The sequence below is a fragment of the Oryzias latipes genome, chromosome 1, assembly GCF_053564925.1.
Source record: "Oryzias latipes strain Hd-rR chromosome 1, Olatipes_Hd-rR_3.1".
Classification (NCBI taxonomy): Eukaryota; Metazoa; Chordata; class Actinopteri; order Beloniformes; family Adrianichthyidae; genus Oryzias; species Oryzias latipes.
The window spans coordinates 6,561,101-6,586,585 of record NC_136237.1 but is presented as its reverse complement, the minus strand read 5'-3'; the positions used below and the strand labels follow the sequence as shown (position 1 = coordinate 6,586,585).

The 25,485-nt window shown below is 36.4% G+C and overlaps 1 protein-coding gene and 1 long non-coding RNA gene across 3 annotated transcripts; one reads left to right on the top strand and one right to left on the bottom strand.

Annotated features, from left to right (window-relative positions):
• Window positions 1-1,044: 1,044 nt before the first annotated feature.
• On the top strand, window positions 1,045-6,027 carry LOC105354925 (uncharacterized). 2 transcript variants are annotated; one of them, XR_013659386.1, is made up of 6 exons: window positions 1,045-3,552; window positions 3,906-3,960; window positions 4,141-4,185; window positions 5,131-5,273; window positions 5,473-5,567; window positions 5,659-6,027. It is a non-coding gene; the product is annotated as an uncharacterized LOC105354925 (long non-coding RNA). The 2 variants fall into 2 exon arrangements; XR_909441.4 differs by having other exon boundaries at window positions 1,121-1,886.
• Window positions 6,028-18,704: 12,677 nt separating this feature from the next.
• Window positions 18,705-24,668, bottom strand: LOC101163877 (uncharacterized). Its single transcript, XM_011480315.4, has 11 exons — window positions 24,253-24,668; window positions 23,951-23,992; window positions 23,521-23,571; window positions 23,046-23,105; window positions 22,869-22,934; window positions 21,994-22,056; window positions 20,711-20,773; window positions 20,463-20,510; window positions 19,455-19,579; window positions 19,158-19,252; window positions 18,705-19,066 (listed from the first exon to the last, which is right to left on the bottom strand). The coding sequence occupies exons 1-11, from the start codon at window positions 24,299-24,301 to the stop codon at window positions 18,922-18,924; spliced, it is 807 nt and encodes a 268-aa protein (XP_011478617.1). The 5' UTR covers window positions 24,302-24,668; the 3' UTR covers window positions 18,705-18,921.
• Window positions 24,669-25,485: the final 817 nt, after the last annotated feature.

Sequence of the window (25,485 nt, the reverse complement as noted above, 5' to 3'; positions counted from 1 at the left end):
CTGATTTCATGTGGTAAGTAAGAAAAAATAACTACTTTTTAATTTAGCCAAGTTATTGATGTTGATGGTTTGCTTTACTGAACAAATAAGAACAATCTTCAGATCCAAGCTGTAAAAAAAATAAGAAATACACATAAATTTATGTTGATTAGTTAATGATCAAACAAACATGTCAGATTAATTTTTTAAGAATAACCCAAAAAAACACTTATTCTAATGTAACATTTGGTTATTACTAACGAAAGACAAGACTTTTTATTTTAGACCATTTTCATACAAACAAAAGAAGAATAAATCTTTTTCATTTTGCTTTCACACAAAACATCCTCCTATCAAAAACTAAAAGAAATAAACGTTCCATCTATTCATTCATTTTCTTAACCAGCTGTAGGTCTTTCGAGGTCACGGGGTCACAGAGGTGATCCCGGATACTGTTGGGTAAAGGCAGAGTCCCGCCTTGAGAGGTCGCCGCTCTGCTGCTGGGCCAAAACTAAATATTCCTTTTTTAGATTTTTGTTTTGTGTCTTAGCAGGAGCTTAAATCATGCAACAACTGTAAAACATGTCACCACTTTAAACACTTAAACTACTAAACCAAATAGCATATTGAAAAAAACATTTATAGTGTGTTACTTATCCAAACAAGAAGCAAAAGAAGCAAAACTGTCATTGCTTTTTACGCTGTATTGATGTGATAAAAAGAAAAGGCAAAATTGCGTTGCAGGCATCAGGGAAGTGAAATAAATGATTCTTTAAAGAACTGCTGATTCAACATTTCCCTGTAAATGCAGTTCAAACATGTGGACCAACTACTACAGCCAAGAAAGAAAGGCTGTTTATTGCAGATTTTGGCAGAGCAAACATCTCTTATGACCAGTTTTTGTACAATTCTTCATTTACCCTTTGTTGTTCTTAAAGGTCTTCTTTCAGAATAAAAACTTTATTTATAATTGTAAAAGAAAACTTTTTATTTTTCCTACAGATTTACAGCTGAGCTCAGCGAATGCCCAGAGAAGCTCACTGCAGCAAGAAGTGACTGTCCTCAGTAAGTGTGAGAAAGTCAGGATCCTCTGTTGCTTTAAATCAAATCAAATCAAATAAAACGTTATTTATATACCATTTTTCTTATGAAAGTGTAGAGGAGGATTAAACAAATTAATCCCATAAATGATCAATATTATTATTAATATTGATATTACAAAGTTACTAAAAGGAATATGTTTGAATAAGTCTAGAAGATGACACAGATTTAACCAGAAGGAAATGGGTTAAGTGTAAATAACAAGGTTATTGTTGTTTATTGAATGATGTTGATTATGGGTTTACTGTAAATAACAATGTTATTGTTGTTTATTGATTTGTTTTGGATTATGTAACCTCATCAGCGTCAGTTCACAGGACTATATCTTATTTTGAAGAAATGCGGAGTGTTCTGTGGAGTGTTCTTTGGTTTTGATTGGACTAAGCTGATTGGCTGAGGAGAGGATCGAAGAAAAAAGAGAGAAAAAAGAAAAAAGGTCTGGACGTGGAAGCACGCGGGGAGGTGGAGAAGAAGACGGGAAAAAAGAAACTTTCTGCAGGCCAAAGTCAGTAGGAAAACTTGAGAGTGGTTTCCCGTGACAGAAAAGGTGACGGAAAGTTTCCCGTTTTGGAGTTTCTCACTTGAGCGTGAACCGGAGTCCACGGAGCGGAGCTGCAGCGCTGAGGACGTTGGATTTTCCCCGCGACGGACGACAGGTGCTGTGGAAGGGCGGAGCAACGGCTAAAGCTGCACGGAGAACGCAGGAAGGCTTTGCACGGAAGGCTAAGGAAGTCGGTGATTTTTTTTTCAGGCCTGCAACAAGGTTTTTTCCCCCGGGGGTAATAACTGACTGTGTGAATGAGTGAGTGAGTATGGGCCCAGTTTGTTATTTTTCATGACGTGGTGAAGTATTGCAATATCTGTGTTTGAAACAAACTTTTGAAACGAACTTTTAAAACCAGTTTATGAATGTTCAGTTAAGTTGTGAAATTTACATTTACTCAAGGTTCATATATTTTTTTCCCGTTTAAGAGGAAGAGTATAAAAACCAGATATATTGACCAATATTTTTGTTTGTTTTGAGGGTCAACTCTTTATTTTATTAAACCTGAAACTGTGTTCAGTTTAAATGGTTGTCTGGTGTCATACTTTTTCGGAAGACGTACTTGTCTACTGTGAGTTCTGTGACGTTGTAACTCTTTAGATTTAAATAGGTAACCCGATTGGGAGCTACCATAGCTCAACGAACCCAATCCCCCCATCACGACTCCGTAGGTTACCATTTTGTTAAAGTATTGCTGAGTGATGGGGCTACAAAAGCATAACACAAAGGGATTTAGATTAAAACAAAAATAAAATAAATAATATAAGAACGAATATTAAAAGAGCCCCCTCCCTACACACAACCCCCCACTTCTCACACCTCCCTACTCCTAACTGGTGGGGAAAGACAATGAGAAAATAGTCTGAGCACGAAAACAGAATGTTTGTTATTGGAAATGCTAATAATAGTTGGAACCTCCCTCTCTGTGAACAGCTGCAGCCAATTGCAGCATCACATGCGAGGACCGCTCCACCACAGCTAAGTGGTGATGCAGGCCCCCATGTAGAGCTGCCCAGAGGTAGAGGTTCCAGCTGAGGAAGCACTGGAGATAAAAATGAAAATAAAAATGAGAATTAAAGAGTAAACATACAGATAAAGGGAATAAACCAATAAACAATAAAACATTGAAATAAGGTCAATTAAAATAAATCATTGATTACCTAAATTTCACAAAACAAGATAAAATGCATAAATTCAATAATAAAAGTAGTCAAAATAGCTAAAAGTCAGGTTAAAAATATGTGTTCTGAGCTTTTTCTCAAAAGTATTAATGCTATCCGCAGCACTATGCCGTCTGTTCCACAAACGGGGCCATAATGTTAAAAAGCAGCCTCTCTGTAGGTTTTGGTTTCTACCGGTTTAATGGTTAATACAGTAGACCACAGCCAGAGGATCACAGGTTCCGATAGGGGTTCATATTTTAATAAAAGATCTGATAAATAAGAAGGCGCCAGACCGTTAAGACATTTAAAAATGGTTAAAAGTATCTTAAAATCAATCCTGAAGCATATCAGAGGGGCCAATGTATCAGGTGCAGCTCAGGCGTACACAATGGTGGAGTCAGGGAGTGGCAGAATCAGAGTCTTTAATATAAGTTCAGGAGGCCATCCAAAAAAAAAAAAAGGAATAAATCAGGAACAAAAGCTCTAAGAACTCTGGAGAGAAGGCGATTGCTCACAGTGAAAGAAAGACAATCTGGCAGCGGCTCGAAAAGAAGCCACTGCTTATATAGAGAAGACAATGAGGCACAGCTGGAACACATTAGGGAGGAGGCAGATCACACAGCAGGAACTGGAAATGAAGACAGGGAGAAGACAGGACTACAGAATAAAACAGGAAGTGACAGCCATAGGGCTAGCTAGTCCTGACACAATGCAGGGATTGGTCTTGGTGAGAACTGGTGCAGCAGAGTTCTGGAGGAGCTGAAGGTTCTTAATGTTAGTTTTTGGAAGACTAGCAAGCAGGGCGTTACAATAATCAATTTCAATCAAGATAAAAGCATGCATTCATATCTCCATATTAGCAAGAGAGAGTAGTGGGTGGACACCAGCTAAATATCTAAGATTATAAAAAACATTTCTAACCACCTTTTTCAAAGGTGATAAAAGTTAGTTTAGAGTAGAAAATAACGTCCAGGTTTTGTGACTGTTTCTGAATGCCTTAATGAAAGTTCTTTTAGTTTCAAAAACTGTTTCTCTCTCTTAGCTTCAGGATCAATAACTAAAATTTCAGTTTTGTCCTGGTTCTTGTAAAAAAACAAATCTTTCTATTTTTCCCACAGCTTAGCTCAGCAAATGCTCAGAGAAGCTCACTGCAGCAACAAGTGACTGACCTCAGTAAGTGTAAGAAAGTCAGGATCCTTTGTTGATTGAATTTTTAGATTTTGGCACAAACAGTAAAATAAATTAACAAATAATTGATCTAGGTAATGCACGGATTATTTAAAAGCTGTGAAAAATGTTGTTTCTTCGATTGTCTTAAAAAACTTTATTTATTTTATTTTTTTAACTCCACAGGTTCCCAGTTGACTTCTGTGACTAAACAGAGAGACGCATTACAGAGTAAGATAAATGTTTTTAGTAAGTGGAAGACAGTCGGTGAAAAAAGCCATTGAAAATGTTTAACTCCTTTTCAGTTTTGCTTTTTAAACATTTTAATTTGAAAATAATTTGCAGAAAAATGTTCCAATGGTTTATAGCAAAGAGCAAAGACCGTCTCACAAAGTTTATAGTTCACAAAGTTTGATCACTGACATGCAAACACTTTTCATTTGTTTTGGTTCAGAAGGTTTATGTGTGCACAGAATTATAAATGAAACAATTACGATATCTGATCTCAACATCTGAAACTTCTGCTTATCTATCATTAGTTCAATGAGCCTTTCCTGAATAATGTAGAATCAAGATTTTCTTGGGAGACATTAATCCCAGCTGTTATGTTTTCAAAAAGTCTTCCTACAAGGAGAGAAAGTCTAAAATACAATAACATGGCCGCTTACCTAGTTCCCCATTGTTGTTTTATTTACCATGTTTTGGCCTCATCAATTCGCCACCTTATTGGTTTGGCAGGTTAAATTAAAAGTGACTTTCTGAACATCTGTCTTTAGAGCAGTGTTTCCTAATCCTGGTCCTCGTGGAACACTGTCCTGCATGTTTTCCATGTTGCCCTCCTTATGCACGCCATATGCAGCTCATTAGCAGAAGCCTGACAATGACAGTCATCTAAGGAAGTTGTATTTGATAAGGGTTGGATTTAAAAAAGCAGAACAATGATCCCCAAGGACCAGGGTTGGGAAACATTGTTTTAGAGGAAAGAAAGAAAACTAGAATCAAGAGGAAAGTGGAATAAATGTGGATATGAGACTGACTGAGTGTCTTAAGATCTACAAGAAACTGTCCTAATAGCTGATAAATCTGACTTTTACTGTTGTTATTTTCTTGTTTGTTTCAATTCTTGTTTAGTCATAATTTGAGAATCTTTTGAACTTGAAATCTTTCCTCCAACAGCTGGGCCTCAAAATGAGAGATGGCAATCTTTCAATGGACACCTTTTATTACCTCTCAACAACCACTGCAGACTGGCAGACCAGTAGAGACGACTGTTTGTCAAAGGAGCAGACCTGGTGGTCATCAATGACAATGAAGAAAACGTGTGACAAATTTTAATCTACTAACCATTTCCCTCTGATTTAAATGGAAATACTAACAAAATGTTTTTAATAAATTATAAAAAAATAGATCCAACAAAAAACTGTAGTATATTTTAAAACACTGAAATTGAAACAACTAAACAACTAAAACTCTGTGGTTTATTTCTAAACTAATAACTCAAATGTCTTCATAACAAAGAATTTTGCCAGAGGATTTAACCGCCAAGCCTGGATGGGGCTGAAGAAATCAGGATCCACCTGGACATGGGTGGCTGGAAGCATCATATCACCTAAGTATAAGCAGTTTATCTGTTTAAAATTGATCATTAGTTATGAAAAATGAAAATTTAAAAGAATCACATTTTGTTTGTGATTGTGTTTTCAGTGTCAGCTATTGGGGTCCAGGAGAACCTAACAATCTATTAAACCTGGAAGATCGAGCAGAAATAGGGTTCTTTGCTAACAGTGTCAACAGCTGGAATGATACACCAGGGACCACTATTAACTACTGGATCTGTGAAAAGAAAGCTGTTTAGTGGAAACACTGGGAACTTTCTGATCATTGAATAACATTAGCTTGATGTTTGCTGAGGTTAAAACCTTGATGGCGATTCATCTGCTGTCCTTTCTGCTTCACTTTTCAGACATAATGAAAACATATTAATCTGTGGGTATAATGGGGTTGATTAAGGAATTTAATCTTTTACTGCTGCTGCATACTTTTCTGTGTCTCAATAAAGCATCGCAAAATGAATTCAGTGTGTTTCATTACTGCAGTAGCCGTTTACTTTTCACAGAGTAATGCAGTTCATTGGTCTGTTGAACTTAGACTATAGTGGTCCTTGTTTATCGCAGGACTTTTCTCAGACTGACTAAAACTAAACTAAACAGACTAAGCTAAACTGGAAATCCCTGCCCCTAAACTTCTTGAAGCTTTTGAAGATGTTTTTTTTAATTGAAGAGACTATTTCATTAGCCAAAGGGCTTCACAATAAAATAAAGACAATAGAAGTTGATTCTGTAGAGAAGGCTTGTGCTGAAGGCCTCGTGCTGGAGGCAAACTGTTGAAATGCTGCAGCTGCAGCACGCCACCGTCTCCGCTGCCGCTGAATTTGCTATCTGGTTGGTGAGAACCGCGAGGCAGCCACTGTTCACCGACTTCGCATTGCTCTTCGATTTCCTTAGGTGAGAAAAAAAAAGAAGAAGAAAAAAAAACTAAATCCTCTCTATGCAGGAGCTCTATTCGTAAAATGTAGAGAAGACAGCCGATGAAATCTCACTCCCAAAGCTGCAGCTGTGAGATCATGTAGGGAGGGGGTCCGGCCAGATACCAACCTGTCCAGATAGTGACTGAACATCAGGCTCCGACTTCCACTTTGAGAGGTTGACGAGGCAGTCCGGGAGTTCCCTCTCGCCACGCTCTGCGTTCTTCTCTACCCCAAACTCCCCCCCACCCCCCTACACGATCTCTCCAGCCTGAGAGCGAGGGACGAGTTGGGTTTCTGTCATTTTACTGGATTTTTGAAAAACTAAAATGGCAGCGAGGGGAAAAAAAAAAAAAGTCATTTATGAAATAAAGAGGTAAAATGGCTCCGGTTTAGGACTGAGAATCTACCTCGCTGAAATGGTCCTCGGCAGAATCGGCGGCCGAGAGCAGCAGCAGACTTCCCATGCAAAGTTACCTGATCCTCAAATCAGCCTAAGAGACGTGGGAGGGTTATCACAACACGTGTCTTTAGCGCAACATTGGTCTACACTTTTTACTTTCCTAATCCAGAGACATAACTAATATTTAATCATTTGTGTGCTTCCTTGTGGAGTTTTCTGTTAGAATATTTAAGGATAATTCTTTTTTATGTACTTACATTGGGCGTTTTTCTATCTAAAATGGTAATATGATCATAAGGATGTACTGATATAAACTGGCTTCCATGACTTGAGGTCATTATAATTGATTTTCCTTTATTTGATTCATTTTAGGATCCGGGTTCTGTCTTTTGGAAGAAAGCCAAAGCTAAACAAAGGGGTTAGACACATGTTTATGCACATGCTGATGATGCCATCCTGTTTGTTCAGGTTTTGCATAAATAAGGCCCCATGATGAGCTCCTTCTGCACTTCTTCTTCTTGGTGTTTGTTGCTTTGTAGCATCAGGTGAACATCTGGGACCATGATTTCACCACGATGGATGATCCTCCTCTGCTTTTCCCTGATCTCAGGTACCACACAGCTGTTCATGGAGTCATTGTTTCTCCTTAGTTGAAGAAAATCATGAAACTATTGTTGAACATTTACAGTTAGGAAGTGTTGTAATTTTTGTAAACCTGAACTATTGAAACCTGAATTTGGGTTGAATTCCATGAATGTATTATAAGTTCTTTCTAAAGATATTCAGTTTATACTGTATGTATATTTATTGATTATGTTAAATCCAACCCAGTCACATCCTAAAATGTGTAGTAGCTACATTTGTCCACATGGAAATGCGTGAGAGTTTTACAAAAACGCCCCCTAAACTGTGAGGCGGATACGTTTCATTTTCCTATTCATTTTCTACGAGGCTTCTTGGGATCACGTGACTTTGGAGGTCTTGCCTGCCGTGAACAAAAAACATGGCGGATGCTCGTTCATTTTTCAGTGGAATATCCCATAAAACAAGATATTTTGAGGACTAATTTTTATTTTGACAACATTTCTAGTGAGAAATATACAATTTTCTTTTAAAATATGCTTTCACTTTGGACATACAGTTTGTAGTTTGCTTGTTTTGTTTAACTTTTTCTCTCAAAGGCTCTGTTACATTGGAGAATAACGTTAACTTTCATTCATATCTGCAGACGTGCGCGTGGGTCACGTGACTAATATGTTTCTCTTTTTTCCGCAGAAAATGCTATAATATGGGTGAATGGGGACTAATTTATTTTTAAAAACATTTCTAGCAGTATATATCCCCTTTATTTTCATAATATTGCAGACATGAAGTTGTTTGTTTGTTTGTTACGTTCAACTTTTCCTCAGAGGATCTGAAAGCGTCTGATCTTTTCCATTCATATATGCGGGCTGACGTGGGTCACGTGACGTGCCTTTCTCTTTTTTTTCCTGTGGAAAATCTCGTAAAAAGGTACGTTGCGATTTTAGATTACTTTTATTTACATTTCTCTGGATCCGTGTATAGGTTTTCCCGTTCCGTGTCGCTGTTGCGGCGATCACACAACAAACCGGAAAAATGTTGAGTTCAGGGACGGACCAAAGAGTTCTATATATTGATTTTGAGATTTATTAATTTAATATTCTTTTGCATTTTAATTCATTTAAACTACAAGTCTAATGGTGTGTGATAAAAAAAAACCTATAACTATTATGATAAATGAGATGAAACGATTGTTTTGATGGAGTTTATAAAATATCAGCCTCTATTATATTCTTTTTTTTTCTTTAACTGTCAATGTTTTTGACGTATCTCATATATTATAGTATTACAATGAAGTGCTCTAATTTATCTGTTAAAAACGTTTCATCACTGTTTCCTGTAGTAATTCTCAATACAGTTTTAAATAGGATATATTATCTAAAGTAAACAGGCTTTTAAGCCTTCAATTTGCCCCAATTGACATGAAGTGCGCATTTCGAATTTCTGAAGAAAAAAGATCGTTTTTTTTCCCTTTTAATCAGAATTGTTCGTCTCAAGGTGTAAATGCACACATGCAGCGAGCCGGCTGCCAAGGGACCGTCAACAACGTGCCACCTCTGTGAAACACCATTCTGTAAAAATCAGTGAACTTTCAAAAAGCGAATAAATGTCTATATTTATATGAACTGGTAATGAAGACTCGTCAGCATAGTCATGCTACATTATTATTTATTATACTAGATTTTGTTAGAAACCTCCATTTTATTGCCTATAGTTTTAAAAATGTAATAGAGACATGAATCATAAAATAAATGCTCAATAGCTCTGAAGATACTAAAGCTTCTGTCACCAAACCTCCTGTACTGATTAATCATGACCTTATTGTCCTACTGCAATAAAGATTATGTCATAATTCATGTTGTTTATTGTTAGGAATTTTTTATATTTAAATATTGATCAGATATGGTCAAAAATGCTCAATAGCTTTGAAGATACTGTAGTTACTGACACAAAACTTCCTGTACTGACTAATCATGACCTTATTTTCCTACTAAAATAAAGATTATGCAAAAGAAAATTCTGGCACCTTCAGAGCTATTCAGGATTTATGACCAAATCTGATCCATTTGTAAATATGAAAAATTCCTTTAAATAAACAAAGTGAACTATTGACATTCTTTATTTTAGTATGACAATAAGGTCATGTCAAGTTACTGATAACTTTAGTCATGATTCATATCTATTAAAATTTGAAAAAGTATATGAAACAAGATAAAATCAAGATGGAATTTCCTACAAAATATGTATTGTAACAAGAATATGCTTTATAATAATTTTATGTTTTTTTTTTGTAAGATTATTGATTTTTACACAGTGGTGTTTCACAGTTCACAGAGGTTGCACTTTGTTGACGGTCCCTTGACAGCTGGCTGCTGTATGTCTGCATTCACAGCTTAAAGCGAACAATTCTGATTAAAAGGCAAAAAACGATCTTTTTTCTTCAGAAATGCATTTGTGGTTCACTCTCTGTGTTAATACGAAAGGGTTTAGATACTTGCTGACATATTTGAACGTTGATCAGAAGAGTTTTTGAAGCAGGAAGTCTGAATCTGTGGAGATCTTACTAACTTATCGAACCTCAGCTGCCAGAGAATTTAAAATAATGAATCCATGGTTCGGAAGTGAGGACGCTGGAAAACCAACTCCGACAAGAAGACGCAGCAGCTGCTGTGTTTCCGCGGTAAAGGAAAGGCCTGTTGGAAGAACGACTCGAGGCTCAGCGCTGCTACTTCCAGCAGATGACAATGAAACGCTGTCCATCCACCCCCCTTACCGGGATGCAGCACCGGCGAGTTACGCCACACTTTGGGACTGCAGGACTTAAACTTGGCCTGAGGTGTCTGCTGTCACTGTTCTTAGGAGCCGCATAGCAAAGAGACAGACTCTGATGATGAGGAAAGGGAAGCCGGCGTGTCTGATAGAGATGTAGTCCAGCTGTTCCAGATGCAGAAGATGAAGACTTTGATGGATTATAAATGCTGAAGGTTGACTGAAAAAATAAATCACAACCAACTCAGTTTTGCGCTCGCTGCCTTTTTTAAACACACACCAGCATGCACGTTTCACCGGTATGTGTGTTAACGTTAAACACAGAAAAAACACTAAACTGAAACGGCCCTGTTTAATCCAGTGCTGTTGTTTTGTAAGGAGAGGAGAGGATTATGAGAAATAACATGGCTTTAATTGTGTGTGTCTGGCAGGTCAGTGTGTGGTGTGGTTGACTATCACAGTTAGATATGTCGGCTCTTTGTGTCAAACTTGCCTCCCCCTGTTGGAGGCAATCATAGAAAAAAAACCGCTGATGTAACATGGATTAAAACATTAACCAACGACCCAAAACTAAGGTAAGGAAGTGCAGCAGGTTTTTTGTGCTGTAAGTTTTCTCATGTGAAATTAACTGCATTTTTTTAACCGTTTTAATGCTTTTAATCCACGTTACAGCCGCCGTTCCTTTTCTATTAAAGCCCCAAAATTAAAGTCCCGCCCCGCTGCTTGGCATGCAAATTTCAGCCAATCAGATCAACCAGAAAGGTTCCTGCCCCCAAGTGACAAAATCGCCCCCTTAACACTGAGCGTAAATCCAGGTGAGGGCGCAAAAGAGAATTGACCGAGCAGGAACACCGCTCAGTTAGGATTTCAGCCGTTCAGTTGTAAAATACGGGGTCGCTTGGTTAGAATTGCGCCATCACGGCTTTAAGGTTCACTGACTCAGTTTCTAAATACGCCCGCTTAGTTGTCTTTACGCCCTTTCAATTTTTGGCATTTATGTAGTTCGATATAAGTACATCTCAGCCAGTATTTCTTTAAGGGCCTACATCATGCAATATTAACGGTTTAAAATTTTAAAGTGTATTATAATGTTAATTCCTCACAAAAAACGAATCCACAGCGGTATTTTGATCCATTCACGCATCTCTCAGCATTCCTCTGAAACCCTCTGAGCACCAGCCCCTCCCAATTCACAATAAGAGGGTCCTCACATTGTGACGTCATAATAAGTGAGGAGCAGCGTCTTCCAGGAAAAGCCTGTGCAGCTAAAACCGCCTCCAGGCTAACAGACACGCCCACTTTCTCAATGGAGCTAGTGGTGATCAGCAAAATGCTTTCATTGCACAATATGCACATCTATCTTTGCAAAAGTTTGGATGGGAGAAACGCAGAAACGCTGCAGACTCTAGGTTGATGTCATGAAATAGGACCTCTAAATTGTGAGTACTGACCTCAAATTGATTTTTTGTGGTACGTTGTCAGGTTTAAAAAAATTCGTCAAAAATAGGATATTTGTTTGAATTGAAAACATTTTTATTTTTTGTCGGAGAACCACAGAGGAGGGGGCAAGGAGCCACATGTGGCTGTGGAGCCTCAGGGTGCAGACCCCTGGTCTAAACAATTATGGCTGATTTGGCTGACCACATTTATTCATCCTACCGTTATCAACAAAGTTTTAATAAATGGAAATCATGTTTTTAAGATCAAACATTTTTCTCATTATTGAGGACTTTAACCAAAATAGGTAACACTTTCTTTTACAGTACAATACTTACAATGTACTTAAGTGGTATTTACATAGTACTTATAGTGTAACTACTGGGTACTTTCAGGGTACTTACATGGTACTTTTTATGGAATTTACTGGGTACTTACAGTGTGTTTACATGGTACTTTCTATGGGACTTTACTGGGTACTTACATGGTACTTTTTGTGTCTACTCTGTACTTACATGGTACTTACTGTGTATTTATATGGTACTATTTGGTTCATACCTATGTGGTACATACTGGGTATTTATAATATTCTTACTGGGTACTTACATGTTGTGCAAAGGTGTCTTTTATGGTACTTACCACATGTAAGAACAAGGTAAGTACAAATAAAGTACCTTGACCTTTAGGTCTGCACTCGCTGCACGTTTCATGGTATTTACCATGATTTACCACAGAAACTACCCCTTAAGTACACTGAAACTGTACTGTAAAAGAAAGTCAGCCCTATTTCCACTCAAGTACATGGTACTTTCATTACTAAATACTGGGTATGTTCACTTGAATATTACTTGGTACTTACCCCTTAAGTACACTGAAACTGGACTGTAAAAGAAAGTCAGCCCTATTTCCACTCTATTACATGGTACTTTCAGTAGTAAATGCTGGGTATGTACACGTATTACCTTCCTATACAGTGTACATGAACACACTTGGTCTTTCTGACCTCACCAAATGAGACAATGCTAACCTGTTGGTAAGGGTAAAGTAACTACATTGTAAAAACATATTCTGGCCTGATTACTTCTTGTAACATGAGGCAAGTTTAAAGAGAAACAAGACAGCAGTGAAAACAACAATCTTTAATATGAAACATGTCTGCAGCATAAAAAGTGTCATCACAATGAAATAGGTTTTAAGTACAAAACAGTACAAAGGAGAATTCTAAAAAAACACACTATTGGCCTGAGGGTCGTGCTTTTTGTCCATCAAAATTCTTTCAGCAGAGTTTTATGGAAGCGATTCTGTAGCATAAATAAAAAGCAAAGTCAAAACCAGAAATGCTTTTTCATTTTCAAAATGAAAAAGCATTTTTTGACTCAAAAATATAATGAAAAAGCAATCCACCAAAATGCTTTTTCATTTCCTTCCTCAACACAGCTTATTCTATCACTTAATTAAAATTAAAAAGAAAATGGTATTTGACATTTCATTTTCAAGACGTTCTCTGGTAAATATGTAGCATAATTCATTTAGAAATGTCTGATTTGACAATTAAAATTGATTAATAGAAATGCTTTTTAATTTTCAAAATGAAGCTGCATTTTTTGACTCAAAATTAAAAAGAAAAAGCAATACTTCAAAATGCTTTATCATTTTATACTTCAACACAGCTTATTCTGTCACTTAATTAAAATGATAAATAAAATGGTATTTGACATTTCATTTTCAAAAAGGTCCATGGTAAATGTGTACCAAAATTCATTTAGAAATGTCTAATTTGACAATTAAAATGGATTAACAGAAATGCTTTTTAATTTTCAAAATGTAGCTGCATCTTTTGACTCAAAATTAAAAAGAAAAAGCAATATTTCAAAATGCTTTTTCATTTTATACCTAAAACCGCTTATTCTGTGTCATAATTAAAACGAAAATGCAAAGAGGGGATTGCATTTGCATTTTAACATCCACCCCGCGCACCTAGTCACAATATTCATTTCGAAAAAGCATTAGCAGAGGGGAGGCGGGGCGATGACGTCACTGCTTTCTCCGTGTGTCCGGCTGCTGACCGACGCACACACACGCACCAAGAGCATACTGTGTTAGCGGCAGAGACGAGAGTTTTGTGATGGTTGTGAACTTCTGATGAGTTTCCACAGCTTCTCAGGAATACATAGCTGCATGTCTGCCTTCTGCGGTCCTCCTCCGGACGCACCGCGGACAAGCTTTGTTCTGCAGACCGCCAGCTGCCTTCGCACAGCGGAGCGCTAAGCTCCCGACATCGCTGAAGGCGGAAATGCTGCTGCGATCTGAGAAACCATCATATGAATTTGTGTTTCCAGTGGTGTCCAGAACAAAATAAAGACTCATGTAATTCCCACATATTTACACATTTATTTGCAGCTTCGCGGTGAATTTGCTGTTTGATTTATTAAGATCCAGGAATCCAGGTTTGAGCAGGCCAGGTCCAGCGGTTTTTGAACAGGACCCGGTTTTACGTAATCTTAATGTGAAAAATGCAGCAGAATGTTCCTTTATCTCCCTCGCGAATCAGAAGCTCAAGCTGTGAATCGCAACCCAACTTCTTCAGCGTCGTCTGACCGCACGGATTTAAAAACATATGATCGAACAGAGCAGGCCCTTAATAATAATCATGACAATAATAAAAGCACATTATCAAGATAGTCTCCTGCAGCTTCGCGCTGAGTTAGTGTTTTTTGTCCAACCAGCAACGTTTAGCATGGAGAAATCTGCTGTCTATTGATGGAGCTCCAGCTGTCATCAAACAGTAAATTCACCGCGAAGTTGCAGATAAATGTGTAAATATGTGGGAATTACATGAGTCTTTATTTTGTTCTGGACACCACTGGAAACACAAATTCATATGATGGTTTCTCAGATCGCAGCAGCATTTCCGCCTTCAGCGATGTCGGGAGCTTCGCGCTCCGCTGTGCGAAGGCAGCTGGCGGTCCGCAGAACAAAGCTTGTCCGCGGTGCGTCCGGAGGAGGACCGCAGAAGGCGGACATGAAGCTACTTAGTCCTGAGAAGCTGTGGAAACTCATCAGAAGTTCACAACCAACTCAAAGCCGTCTTCTCTGCCGCTAACACAGTCTGCTCCTGGTGCGTGTGTGTGCGTCGGTCAGCAGCCGGACACACGGAGAGAGCAGTGACGTCATCGCCCCGCCTCCCCTCTGCTATTGCATTTAAGAAATGAATATTGCGACAAGGTGCGCGGGGTGGATGTTAAAATGCAAATGCAATCCCCTCTTTGCATTTTCGTTTTAATTATGACACAGAATAAGCAGTTTTAAGTATAAAATGAAAAAGCATTTTGAAATATTGCTTTTTCTTTTTAATTTTGAGTCAAAAAATGCAGCTACATTTTGAAAATTAAAAAACATTTCTGTTAATCCATTTTAATTGTCAAATTAGACATTTCTAAATGAATTTTGGTACACATTTACCAGAGAACGTCTTGAAAATGAAATGTCAAATACCATTTTATTTATCATTTTAATTAAGTGACAGAAAAAGCTGGGTTGAAGTATAAAATGATAAAGCATTTTGAAGTATTGCTTTTTCTTTTTAATATTGAGTCAAAAAATGCAGCTTCATTTTGAAAATTAAAAAGCATTTCTATTAATCCATTTTGAATGTCAAATTAGACATTTCTACATGAATTATGCTACACATTTACCAGAGAACGTCTTGAAAATGAAATGTCAAATACCATTTTCATTTTAATTTTAATTAAGTGATAGAATAAGCTGTGTTGAGGAAGGAAATGAAAAAGCATTTTGGTGGATTGCTTTTTCATTATATTTTTGAGTCAAAAAATGCTTTTTCATTTTGAAAATGAAAAAGCATTTCTGGTTTTGACTTTGCTTTTTATTTATGCTACATAATCGCTTCCATAGAGTTTGGTAACGGTGCAGGACTTCTTCAGGGTTTGTAACTGCAAGAAAATTCACAATATGAGCTCAAATGAACATAAAAAGCATAACGACTTTGATGAAATACAAAATATATTTTACTTATTTAATCATTTCTGTAATGAGTTTGATACATTTCTGTGAATTCTTTATCACTTTGACTGTAATGCTTGAAATTAATCAATTATCCTCATTTATGAACATGACAATAAATTATTCACAACTTTATATTTTAGTTACATAAACAAGAACAACAAAAAAGAAATCAAAGAAAAAAAATCAAAATTGCCATAAGAAAATCTAATTTGTTTAGACAAAGAATGACAAAAGCAATGTTTTAATTGGCAATTGCTGTGTGTATTTCTTCTTTATAAATATTATTCGCACCTACAATTTGCATTAGCATGAAAAACATGGCAGTGTAAAAGAAAAGGAAAAAGAAATAAATAGGCAATTTCAAATTCAACACAGTTACTCACAAAAATATGTTTTAATTTGCAAACAGTTACATTTACTGTTGGGTGTTATTGTTGTCTCTATCATATTTGATAATAAATAAATAAATAAAAATAAAATAAAAACGCAGAAAGAAAAGAAAATGGGGAAAAGGCAGTTAAACTCTTCATTAATGTAAATAATATGTCCACCTGTAGGATTTAACTTACTTTTGCTTACCCTCCTGTGGCTTCACGGATTCGTCTGGGATGTCTTCTTCACCATAGCTGATCTAAAGCGGTAAAAATATGGAAGTACGTCATCATTATTTTAAATAAACGCCTTTCTTTGATTTTCCCAGAAAGACGTGCTCTCAGTCAAACGAGCACAGAACCACAGACTTTATCATTTAGGCTACGTGCTTGTTTTACAGGTGCCACTCTCCTGGTAAGTAACAACAATATTAGTAGATTTTCATTACAAACTTTGAAAATGTATACATGAAATAACTGAAATTATTGCAGTAAGGTAGACATGCTCTTACGTCACGTTTCAAACACAGAGATAGTGGCTTGAAATCACGAGGTTAGCTTCTTTATAAAGTTTGATCAGTTTAAATATTTACATGTAATTTATCCAATATTTTAAAAAAACAAAAACACTGGCTTACCTGCCAGATGAAGAGAAATTCAAACTGTTGCGCGCGCCTCGAGGCTCTCTGGATTAATCTGCACGTTCACTTTGGGGGTAGTTGTGCTGCATTCAAGTGCGCTGGGAATTTGCAACTTTACCTGCCCCGACCTACTTAACAAAAACACATACTTGGGGTGTTTTTAGTATTAAAAGTAAATATTTTGCCTTGTTGTTTTACATATTTTCCTGACATTGTATAATATATATTAAAACAAGTTCATTTTTAGAACAATATTTAAAAAAAGTTAAGTTTTGAATAATTTATTATCATGTTTTTAAATGAGGATACTTGATTAATTTCAAGCATTACAGTCAAAGCGATACAAAATTCATAGAGATTTATCAAACTCATTACAGAAATGATTAAATAAGTAAAATATATTTTGTATTTCATTAAAGTTGTTATGCTTTTTATGTTCATTTGAGCTCATATTGTGAATTTTCTTGCAGTTACAAACCCTGAAGAAGTCCTGCACCGTTATAATATAATAACGGTAATAATGTGTTTTTTAGAATTCTCCTTTGTACTGTTTTGTACTTAAAACATATTTTATTGTGATGACACTATGTATGCTGCAGACACGTATCATATTAAAGATTGTTGTTTTCACTGCTGTCTTGTTTCTCTTTAAACTTGTCTCATGTTACAAGAAGTAATCAGGCCAGAATATGTTTTTACAATGTAGTTACTTTACCCTTACCAACAAGTTAGCATTGTTTCATGTGGTGAGGTCAGAAGACCAAGTGTGTTCATGTACACTGTACGGGAAGGTAATACGTGTACATACCCAGCATTTACTACTGAAAGTACCATGTAATAGAGTGGAAATAGGGCTGACTTTCTTTTACAGTTACAGTTTCATTGTACTTAAGGGGTAAGTACCAAGTAATATTCAAGTGAACATACCCGGTATTTAGTAATGAAAGTACCATGTAGTTGAGTGGAAATAGGGCTGACTTTATTTTACAGTTACAGTTTCAGTGTACTTAAGGGGTAGTTTCTGTGGTAAATCATGGTAAATACCATGAAACATGCAGTGAGTGCAGACCTAAAGGTCAAGGTACTTTATTTGTACTTACCTTGTTCTTACATGTGGTAAGTACCATAAAAGACACCTTTGCACAACATGTAAATACCCAGTAAGAATATTATCAATACCCAGTATGTACCACATAGGTATGAACCAAATAGTACCATATAAATACACAGTAAGTACCATGTAAGTACAGAGTAGACACAAAAAGTACCATGTAAGTACCCTGAAAGTACCCAGTAGTTACACTATAAGTACCATGTAAATACCACTTAAGTACACTGTAAGTACTGTACTGTAAAAGAAAGCGTTACCCATTTTTTTTCTGTAGCCCCTCTTGAGTCTGTTATAAGGATTGCTTCAGTGTCAGATGTAAAATAATCAGTCTGTATGAAATTGAATAAACCAATTTTTTTCTCTCGATCCATTGGCCTCTGTGAATGAATGTGTAATAATAAGTGACTAGGCTACCATGTTGGTTGAGGCGATTTTTCCAATTGAGAAAAACAAAACAAATCAAAGCCACAGAGAAAAAGCTAACCATAGGTTATTTTGCTTTTACATTGCTGGTACAGCCCAGTTGAGGTCAGACTGATTGAATGCGGCTCCTGAACCAAATCGAGTTTGACACTCATGACGTATTTCATGCATGTATCACAAAAGACCGAAATTTTGTACGTGGAAAATATTAAAATTGTACGTAGCAGCAGTGTGAAATGGCCTTAAAGAGCTGACATGAAGGTCATTGGGGTCACAGAGGATTTCATGTGACTGAAGATGACAACAAGCAGACTCCATCTATCTCATCTCTGACACCCACTTTGTTTTCATTCAAGTTTCCATTCTGACGGGGAGTTTTTGGATGATGTTCTCTCAATAGACCCTGATTCTAACAATCTGCTCATTAGGTAATAATTACATTAGATATTCAGAACACACTGAATTCATTTTGCGATGCTTTATTGAGCCACAGAAAAGTATGCAGTAGCAGTAAAAGATTAAATTCCTTAATCAACCCCATTATACCCACAGATTAATATGTTTTCATTATGTCTGAAAAGTAAAGCAGAAAGGACAGCAGATGATCTGCATCAAGGTTTAAACCTCAGCAAACATCAAGCTATAGTTACTGAATGATCAGAAAGTTTCCAGTGTTTCCACTAAACTTTCTTTTCACAGATCCAGAAGTTACTAGTGGTCCACGGTTCATCATTCCAGCTCCTGACTTGGTTGTAGAACTTCAGTTCCACACGATCTTCCCGGTTTCTAAGATTGTTAGGTTCTCTTGGAGCCCAATAGCTGACACTGAAAACACAATCACAAACAAAATATGATTCTTTTAAACACTGATTTCTTGTATTTAATGATCAATTTTAAATAATCAAAATGCATATACCTAGGAGATAGGATACTTCCATCCACCCATCTCCAGGCGTATCCTGATTTGTACAGACCAATCCAGGCCTTGCGGTTAAATCCTCTGACGAAATTCTTTGTTATGAAGACATTTGAGTTATTAGTTTAGAAATAAAGTTTCAGAGTTGTTTCAGTTTCAGTGTTTCATTATAAACTACTGTTTTTTGTTGGATCTCGTTTTCTTCCATTTATTAAAAGCATTTTGTAATCAAGTATTTCCATATAAATCAGAGGGAAATGGTGAGCAGAGTTCTAACTCAAACATTTGTGTTCTCACGTTTTCATCAGCATCATTGATGACCACCAGGTCTGCTCCCTTTGACAAACAGTAGTTTCTGCTGGCCGGCCAGTTAGCAGTGGTTGTAGAGACGTAATAAATACTTCCACGGAAATATGTCCATCCTGGAGGAAAGATTTCAAGTTCAAAAAGAATCTCAAATTATGCCAAAAAAAGAATTAAAACAAACAAGAAAGTAACAACAGTAAAAGTCAGATTTACCAGCTTTTAGGACAGTTTCTTGTAGATCTTAAAACACTCAGTCAGTTTCATATCATGAGATCCTCCACTTCTTCTTGATTCTACTGTAGTTTTCTTTATTTCCTCTAAAACAATATTTTCCAACCCTGGTCCTCGGGATCAAATTCAAATAAATCTTATTTATATAGCACCTTTCATGTAAAAAAAAAACAAAAACAAAAAAAACAGCTCGAGGTGCTGTACATGAAAACAAACAATACTGCAGAAAACACCAATCCCTATTCATCATCATGTCCTGCTTTTTTTAATCCAACCCTGATCAAATACAACTTCCTTTGATGACTGTCATTGTCAGGCGTCTGCTTATGAGGCAAAAATTATGCATCAGGTGTGCATAAGGAGGGAGAGCATGGAAAACATGCAGGACAGCTGGGATGAATGTCTCCCTATGAAAATATTGATTCTACATCAGTCAGGAAATGATCAATGAACTAACGACAGTTCAAGCTCTTTACTTGAACAACACAATTCCAGACGAAAACATCTAGAGATCGCTTCCATTTTAAATAATTGAATGAAATTAAATCAGATTGTCTGAATTTTTATTAACAGCTTATGAGACATGATACAGTCCAAATCATCATTTTGAATATTAATTTTTCCTTTAATGCTTACATCTAATGATATTCACGACTATAAACAATTGTAATATTTTTTTAATTATTTTCAAAGTAAAATGTTTAAAAAGCTATACTGAAAGAGTTGAATATTTTCAATGGCTTTATTCAACGACTGTCTCCCACTTACCAATAGGATAATGTGGACCCCCGTCCCATGATCTACGACACTGGGACCCTGTGGAGTTAAAAAAAAACGTTTTGTCTAGATGATCAAAGATATTCTTTTTTTTTATTTAAAGTTTGTAGATGACAACATTTTTCAAGGTTTTTAAATAATCCATGCATTAACCAAATCAATTATTTGTTCATTTATTTTACTGTTTTTGCCAAAATCTATACAATTATATGAACTCATCCTGACTTTCTCACACTTACTGAGGACATTCACTTCATGCTGCAGTGAGCTTCTCTGGGCAATCTCTGACCTCAGCTGTGAGTCTGTGGGAAAATTGAAAGATTTTCAATTACAATAGTAAATACGTTTTTGATCTGAAGGAAGAGTTTTAAGAACAATAAAGAGTAAAAGAAGAGTTTTTTTGTTGTCCAAAACTGGTCATGAGATGTTTGTTCTGCTAAAAGCTGCTTGGTCGGGCCACATTTACAACACCTCTTGTGGACCCCCTCTTCCCCTGGGTGTCCTCCTCCTGGGCGGGGGTGGCTGGCACCTGCCTGGCTCCTTCCTGGACCAACCAGGGGCCAGACGGGTGGCTGCCTGGAGCGTGGGGCGGGTCACCCTTAGGGGGTCCTAGCTTGCACTCTCTGTCCCCCCCATGTCTCCCTGACTTCTGGGGCCCCCTGCTAGCCCTGGCCTGGGTGGCGGATGTGATCACCTGGGGGCTGTTGTTCTCCATCTGCTGCCTTGCGGGTATTGGGGGGGTTCTGGCTGCCGCTGCGGCGGGGGTCTTGTTGTGGGGATGACTGGGCACTCTCCCTCCTTCTTTTTTACATTCCATCACTCACTAGAGCACAGGTGTTAGCTCACCTTTGCACTAATTTTTTACGTGATTGAATGAAATATTTCACACTAGTTGGTTTGAAGGCATAGTTATGCATGTGTGAACATTATTTGTATTGTGTACATGCTGACATGTGAACATCTGTGGAGCCAACAGGTGCGTTTATAACATTTGAGTGTGTGTGTGGACAGGCCCAGCCCCTTTCAGTCTTGTATGACATCTGCACCTCCTCGAAATGAGTATAACCATCCAGAAACTTGTTGCTTTATGCTGCTTCATGGTTTTACCCCCCCCCCCCTTCTATAATCACCCTCCTACCCCCCCTCTCTCTAACATCCCCTCTCTCTTCTTCCCTTCTTTCCTTTTCCGTCCGGTCCAACACCAAAGATTTTCTAATAAATAAAGTTTGGCCTCGATTACAAAAGGGGTTTATTCAGACATACCTCTAATTTGTCAGAATATTTATAACCTCTGTTGTAAAAGTAAAATATGTCCAACACAAGAGGCCTTCAGCTCTCATCTGTTTACCCAGCTGTTGGACAGGATAAGTTTAAAAAAAAAACTGCAACAGTTGGCCCACATATTTTTGAACTGCATTTACATGGAAATGTTGAAATAGCAGTTCATTAAAGAGTCATTTTACTGTTTGTGCCTAAATCTATCAATTCACTGAACACAGGATCCTGACTTTCTCATACTTACTGAGGTCATTCACTTGTTGCTGCAGTGAGCTTCTCTGGGCATTCGCTGAGCTCAGCTGTGAACCTTTGGGAAAAAGAAAAATATTTTTATTAACAAAGGTAAATATAGTTTTTGATCTGAAGGAAGAGTTTCAGGAACAATAAAGAGTAAAAGAAGACTTCTACAAAACTGGTCACTAGAGATGTTTGCTCTGCCAAAAGCTGTAATAAACAGCCTTTCTTTCTTGGCTGCAGCAGTTCGTTCATATTTTTTAACTTTCATTTACAGAGAAATGTTGAATCCCCAGTTCATTCAAGAATCATTTATTTCATTTTCCTGATGCCTGCACACATTTTTGCCTTTTCTTTTGATCATATCAATACAATAGTAGAATAGTAAAAAGCAATGACAGTTTTGCTTCTTTTGCTTCTTGCTTTGGATGAGTATTACATAATCAATGTTTTTCCAGTCATGTTTTTTTCAATATGCTCCAATATTTGGTTTAGCAGTTTAAGTGTTCCAAGTGTTGACATGTGTTACAGTTTTTGTTTAATTTAAGCTCCTGTTAAGACACAAAATAGAATTCTAAAAAAGGAATATTTAATTTTTCCCCAACAGCAGAGCTGCAACCTCTCAAGGCTAAACTCCGCCTTTACCCGCCTTTTATTTGTTATAACCTAATGTTGCATTCCGATCAATTAATTTGTTAAGAATAACCCAAAAAAAAAATCACTGGACTTTTTTTTTTGATCAAAAACTAATTAACATAAAATTATGTGTATTTCGTATTTTTTTTGCAGCATGGCTCTTCGGATTGTTCTCATTTGCTCATTAAAGCAAACCATCAACATCAAAACTTTGACTAAATTAACAAATTGTTATGGTTTAATACTTACCACATGAAATCAGTCCTCGGTTTAGAATATCTTTTTGGTTGTTACAAGCTTGGAGGGTATACGCATCTGAAAAAAGACCAGTCAGTTGTTTATTTTTTTATTTTTCTTTAATAAAGCAGATCTTATTCTTATTGCGGAATTGATAACATTTAAATTAAGTTTCTTATTTCTACTCACTGCAGGGACATGAGATTCTCCCTCTTTGAGCTACGATCTTTTTAAAGGTGGCATTCAGATCTGAAAAAAAAAATAATAATAATTACAACAATGAAGTGTTCATTTTTTCTTTTTAGTCAGATTTTCTTCATCATTCTTTATTTCATCTGCAGCAATTATCAAGAAAAAAACCCTGATATGATTCCTGCTTGAACGATATTAACATTCTTTGCTTTTTCACTTTATTTTGGAAAATATGTAATATAATAATACAATTAAAAATCTAAAATATAAATATATATAAATTATTTTACATGAAATTCGTGATAAAAATGGAAAAAGCTGTTTTATTGATTACAAAGAATTGATAGTTTTAAAACTAAGCACATTTAAAACTATAATATTTATTTGGTGTGCAGTGACAAAATTAAAAAAAGGATCAATTGAGAATCACGTGAACAATTAAAAAAAAACAATAAAAAATCTTCCAACTTACTGGCGATCGCTTTGTTCATCTCAGCAATTGCTGCAGAACTTGGTGCCAAAACTGTAGAAAATAAAATATGAATAAGTTCTAAAGCACAGCATCATTCACAGCTTAAAGAAATTATTTGTTTGTTGAACGTAGTTATTACAAACTAGAATTTAGGAATTTTCTTAAACTAAAGCTCAGAAAACAGTAAAACAACCAATAAAAGTATTTTTTTTCATTTGTAGTTTTACAATTTTATACATATAAACTAGAGAACCAGACTCTGTGTGTTAACCTTCTTAGTGGAGACAGTTTGGTTCTTCAGAAAAGTCCTTCAGTTATTGCTTTTGCCAGATTTGAACCTTCTAGCTATAGAATCATCAATAGAAACATCATTTATGACATCTGTTGATGCAGTGAAGATTTAGACCAGCATGAATTCAGTTACACTCACTGTTAGATGATTTAATTGTCAAACTCTCTCCTGTCCCAAAGACTAAGAAGCAAAAAACAACAAGTTAGTGAACTTTGAAGGAAAGTGATTGAACAGATTTAGCAGATTTAACATTATTAATACATAAACAAGGAAACTGAATATCTTTAAAAATAACTTAAAATAGAATCATGGAATTCAACCTAAATGCATGTTTCAATAGTTAGAAGTTAAATACATTCCAACTGTAAATATTCATCAATAGTTAAATTATTTTCTTTAACTCAGGAGAATCAATGACTCCATGAACAGCTGTGTGGTACCTGAGATCAGGGAAAAGCAGACGAGGATCATCCATCGTGGTTTAATCATGGTCCCAGATGTTCACCTGATGCTGCAAAGCAACAAACACCAAGAAGAAGAAGTGCAGAAGGAGCTCATCATGGGGCCTTATTTATGCAAAACCTGAACAAACAGGATGGCATCATCAGCATATGCATAAACATGTGTCTAACCCCTTGGTTTAGTTTTGGCTTTCTTCCAAAAGACAGAACCCGGATCCTCAAATGAAGCAAATAAAGCAGAAGAAATTAAAATGACCTCAAGTCATGGAAGCCAGTTTATATTACAGGACATTCTGATGATCATATTACCGTTTTAAATGGAAAAACACACAACCTAAGTACATAAAACAGAAATATCCTCAAGTATTCTGACACAAAACTCCACAAGGAAGCACACAAATGATTAAATATTAGTCATGACTCTGGATTAAGAAAGTAAAAATTGCAGACTAATGCTGCAATAAAGACACATTTTGTATTAAAGACATTCATCTATCATTTTATTACAAACACTGTTGTAATACCAGGTTGACCCTTTTTGTCTTCAGATCTGCCCTGAATCTTTGTACTGGAATCATCTTTTGAAAGGAAAATAAGACATTTAAAATCGTCTAACAGCTGTTATCCAACCATAGAGATGAGTTTATCACTGCAGCAATGAGAGAACAAGAAACAAACAAACTTAAACAGACATCTGTGAGCAGGTTAGAAGCTTTGAGAGTTCCACATTTTGACTTTGGTCAGGTTTATTTTCTTTCTTGCTTGACATTTAGCTTTTGGGATCTTTTTTCTTCAGTCTCTGACAACACGGTTCCAGGTCCAAGCTGGAGATATCCGTCTCTTTTGGGTCCTCCATGATTCTCTGCTGTCATTTTCTGGGGCTTTTCCACTTCTAACTGCAGGTTTTCTTCTGCTTCGGTGTTTCTCCACTGTAATAAGAAGTCTTTGCCACAAGAGCAGGAAATGTAAGATTTTAATTCCTTTAAAAAAAAATCTAAATAAATATTTAATAAAAACCTGTAATGTATTTATGGTAAATATTTAGATATTTTTATTTTTATGCTCTAAAAAATTTAAATAGAATGAAATGTTAAATTTAACCCACAATTATCAGCTGCTTTTCTCTAACTGCGAGTTCCCAACTCATAATATTCTAGAAGTCAGGAGATGCAACAAAAAACTCAACAAACACACACGTGTTCTTCTGTCTAG

Bases quoted from the DNA above. Each gene is read 5' to 3' on its own strand.
- LOC101163877 (XM_011480315.4), bottom strand. From the start codon at position 24,301: ATGATTAAACCACGATGGATGATCCTCGTCTGCTTTTCCCTGATCTCA. The intron at 23,106-23,520 runs GTAAGTTGGAAG...TTTTTTTTTCAG, and splicing joins GATGAACAAAGCGATCGCCA to ATCTGAATGCCACCTTTAAA. The intron at 20,511-20,710 runs GTAAGTGTGAGA...TTAACTCCACAG, and splicing joins GCATGAAGTGAATGTCCTCA to GGTCCCAGTGTCGTAGATCA.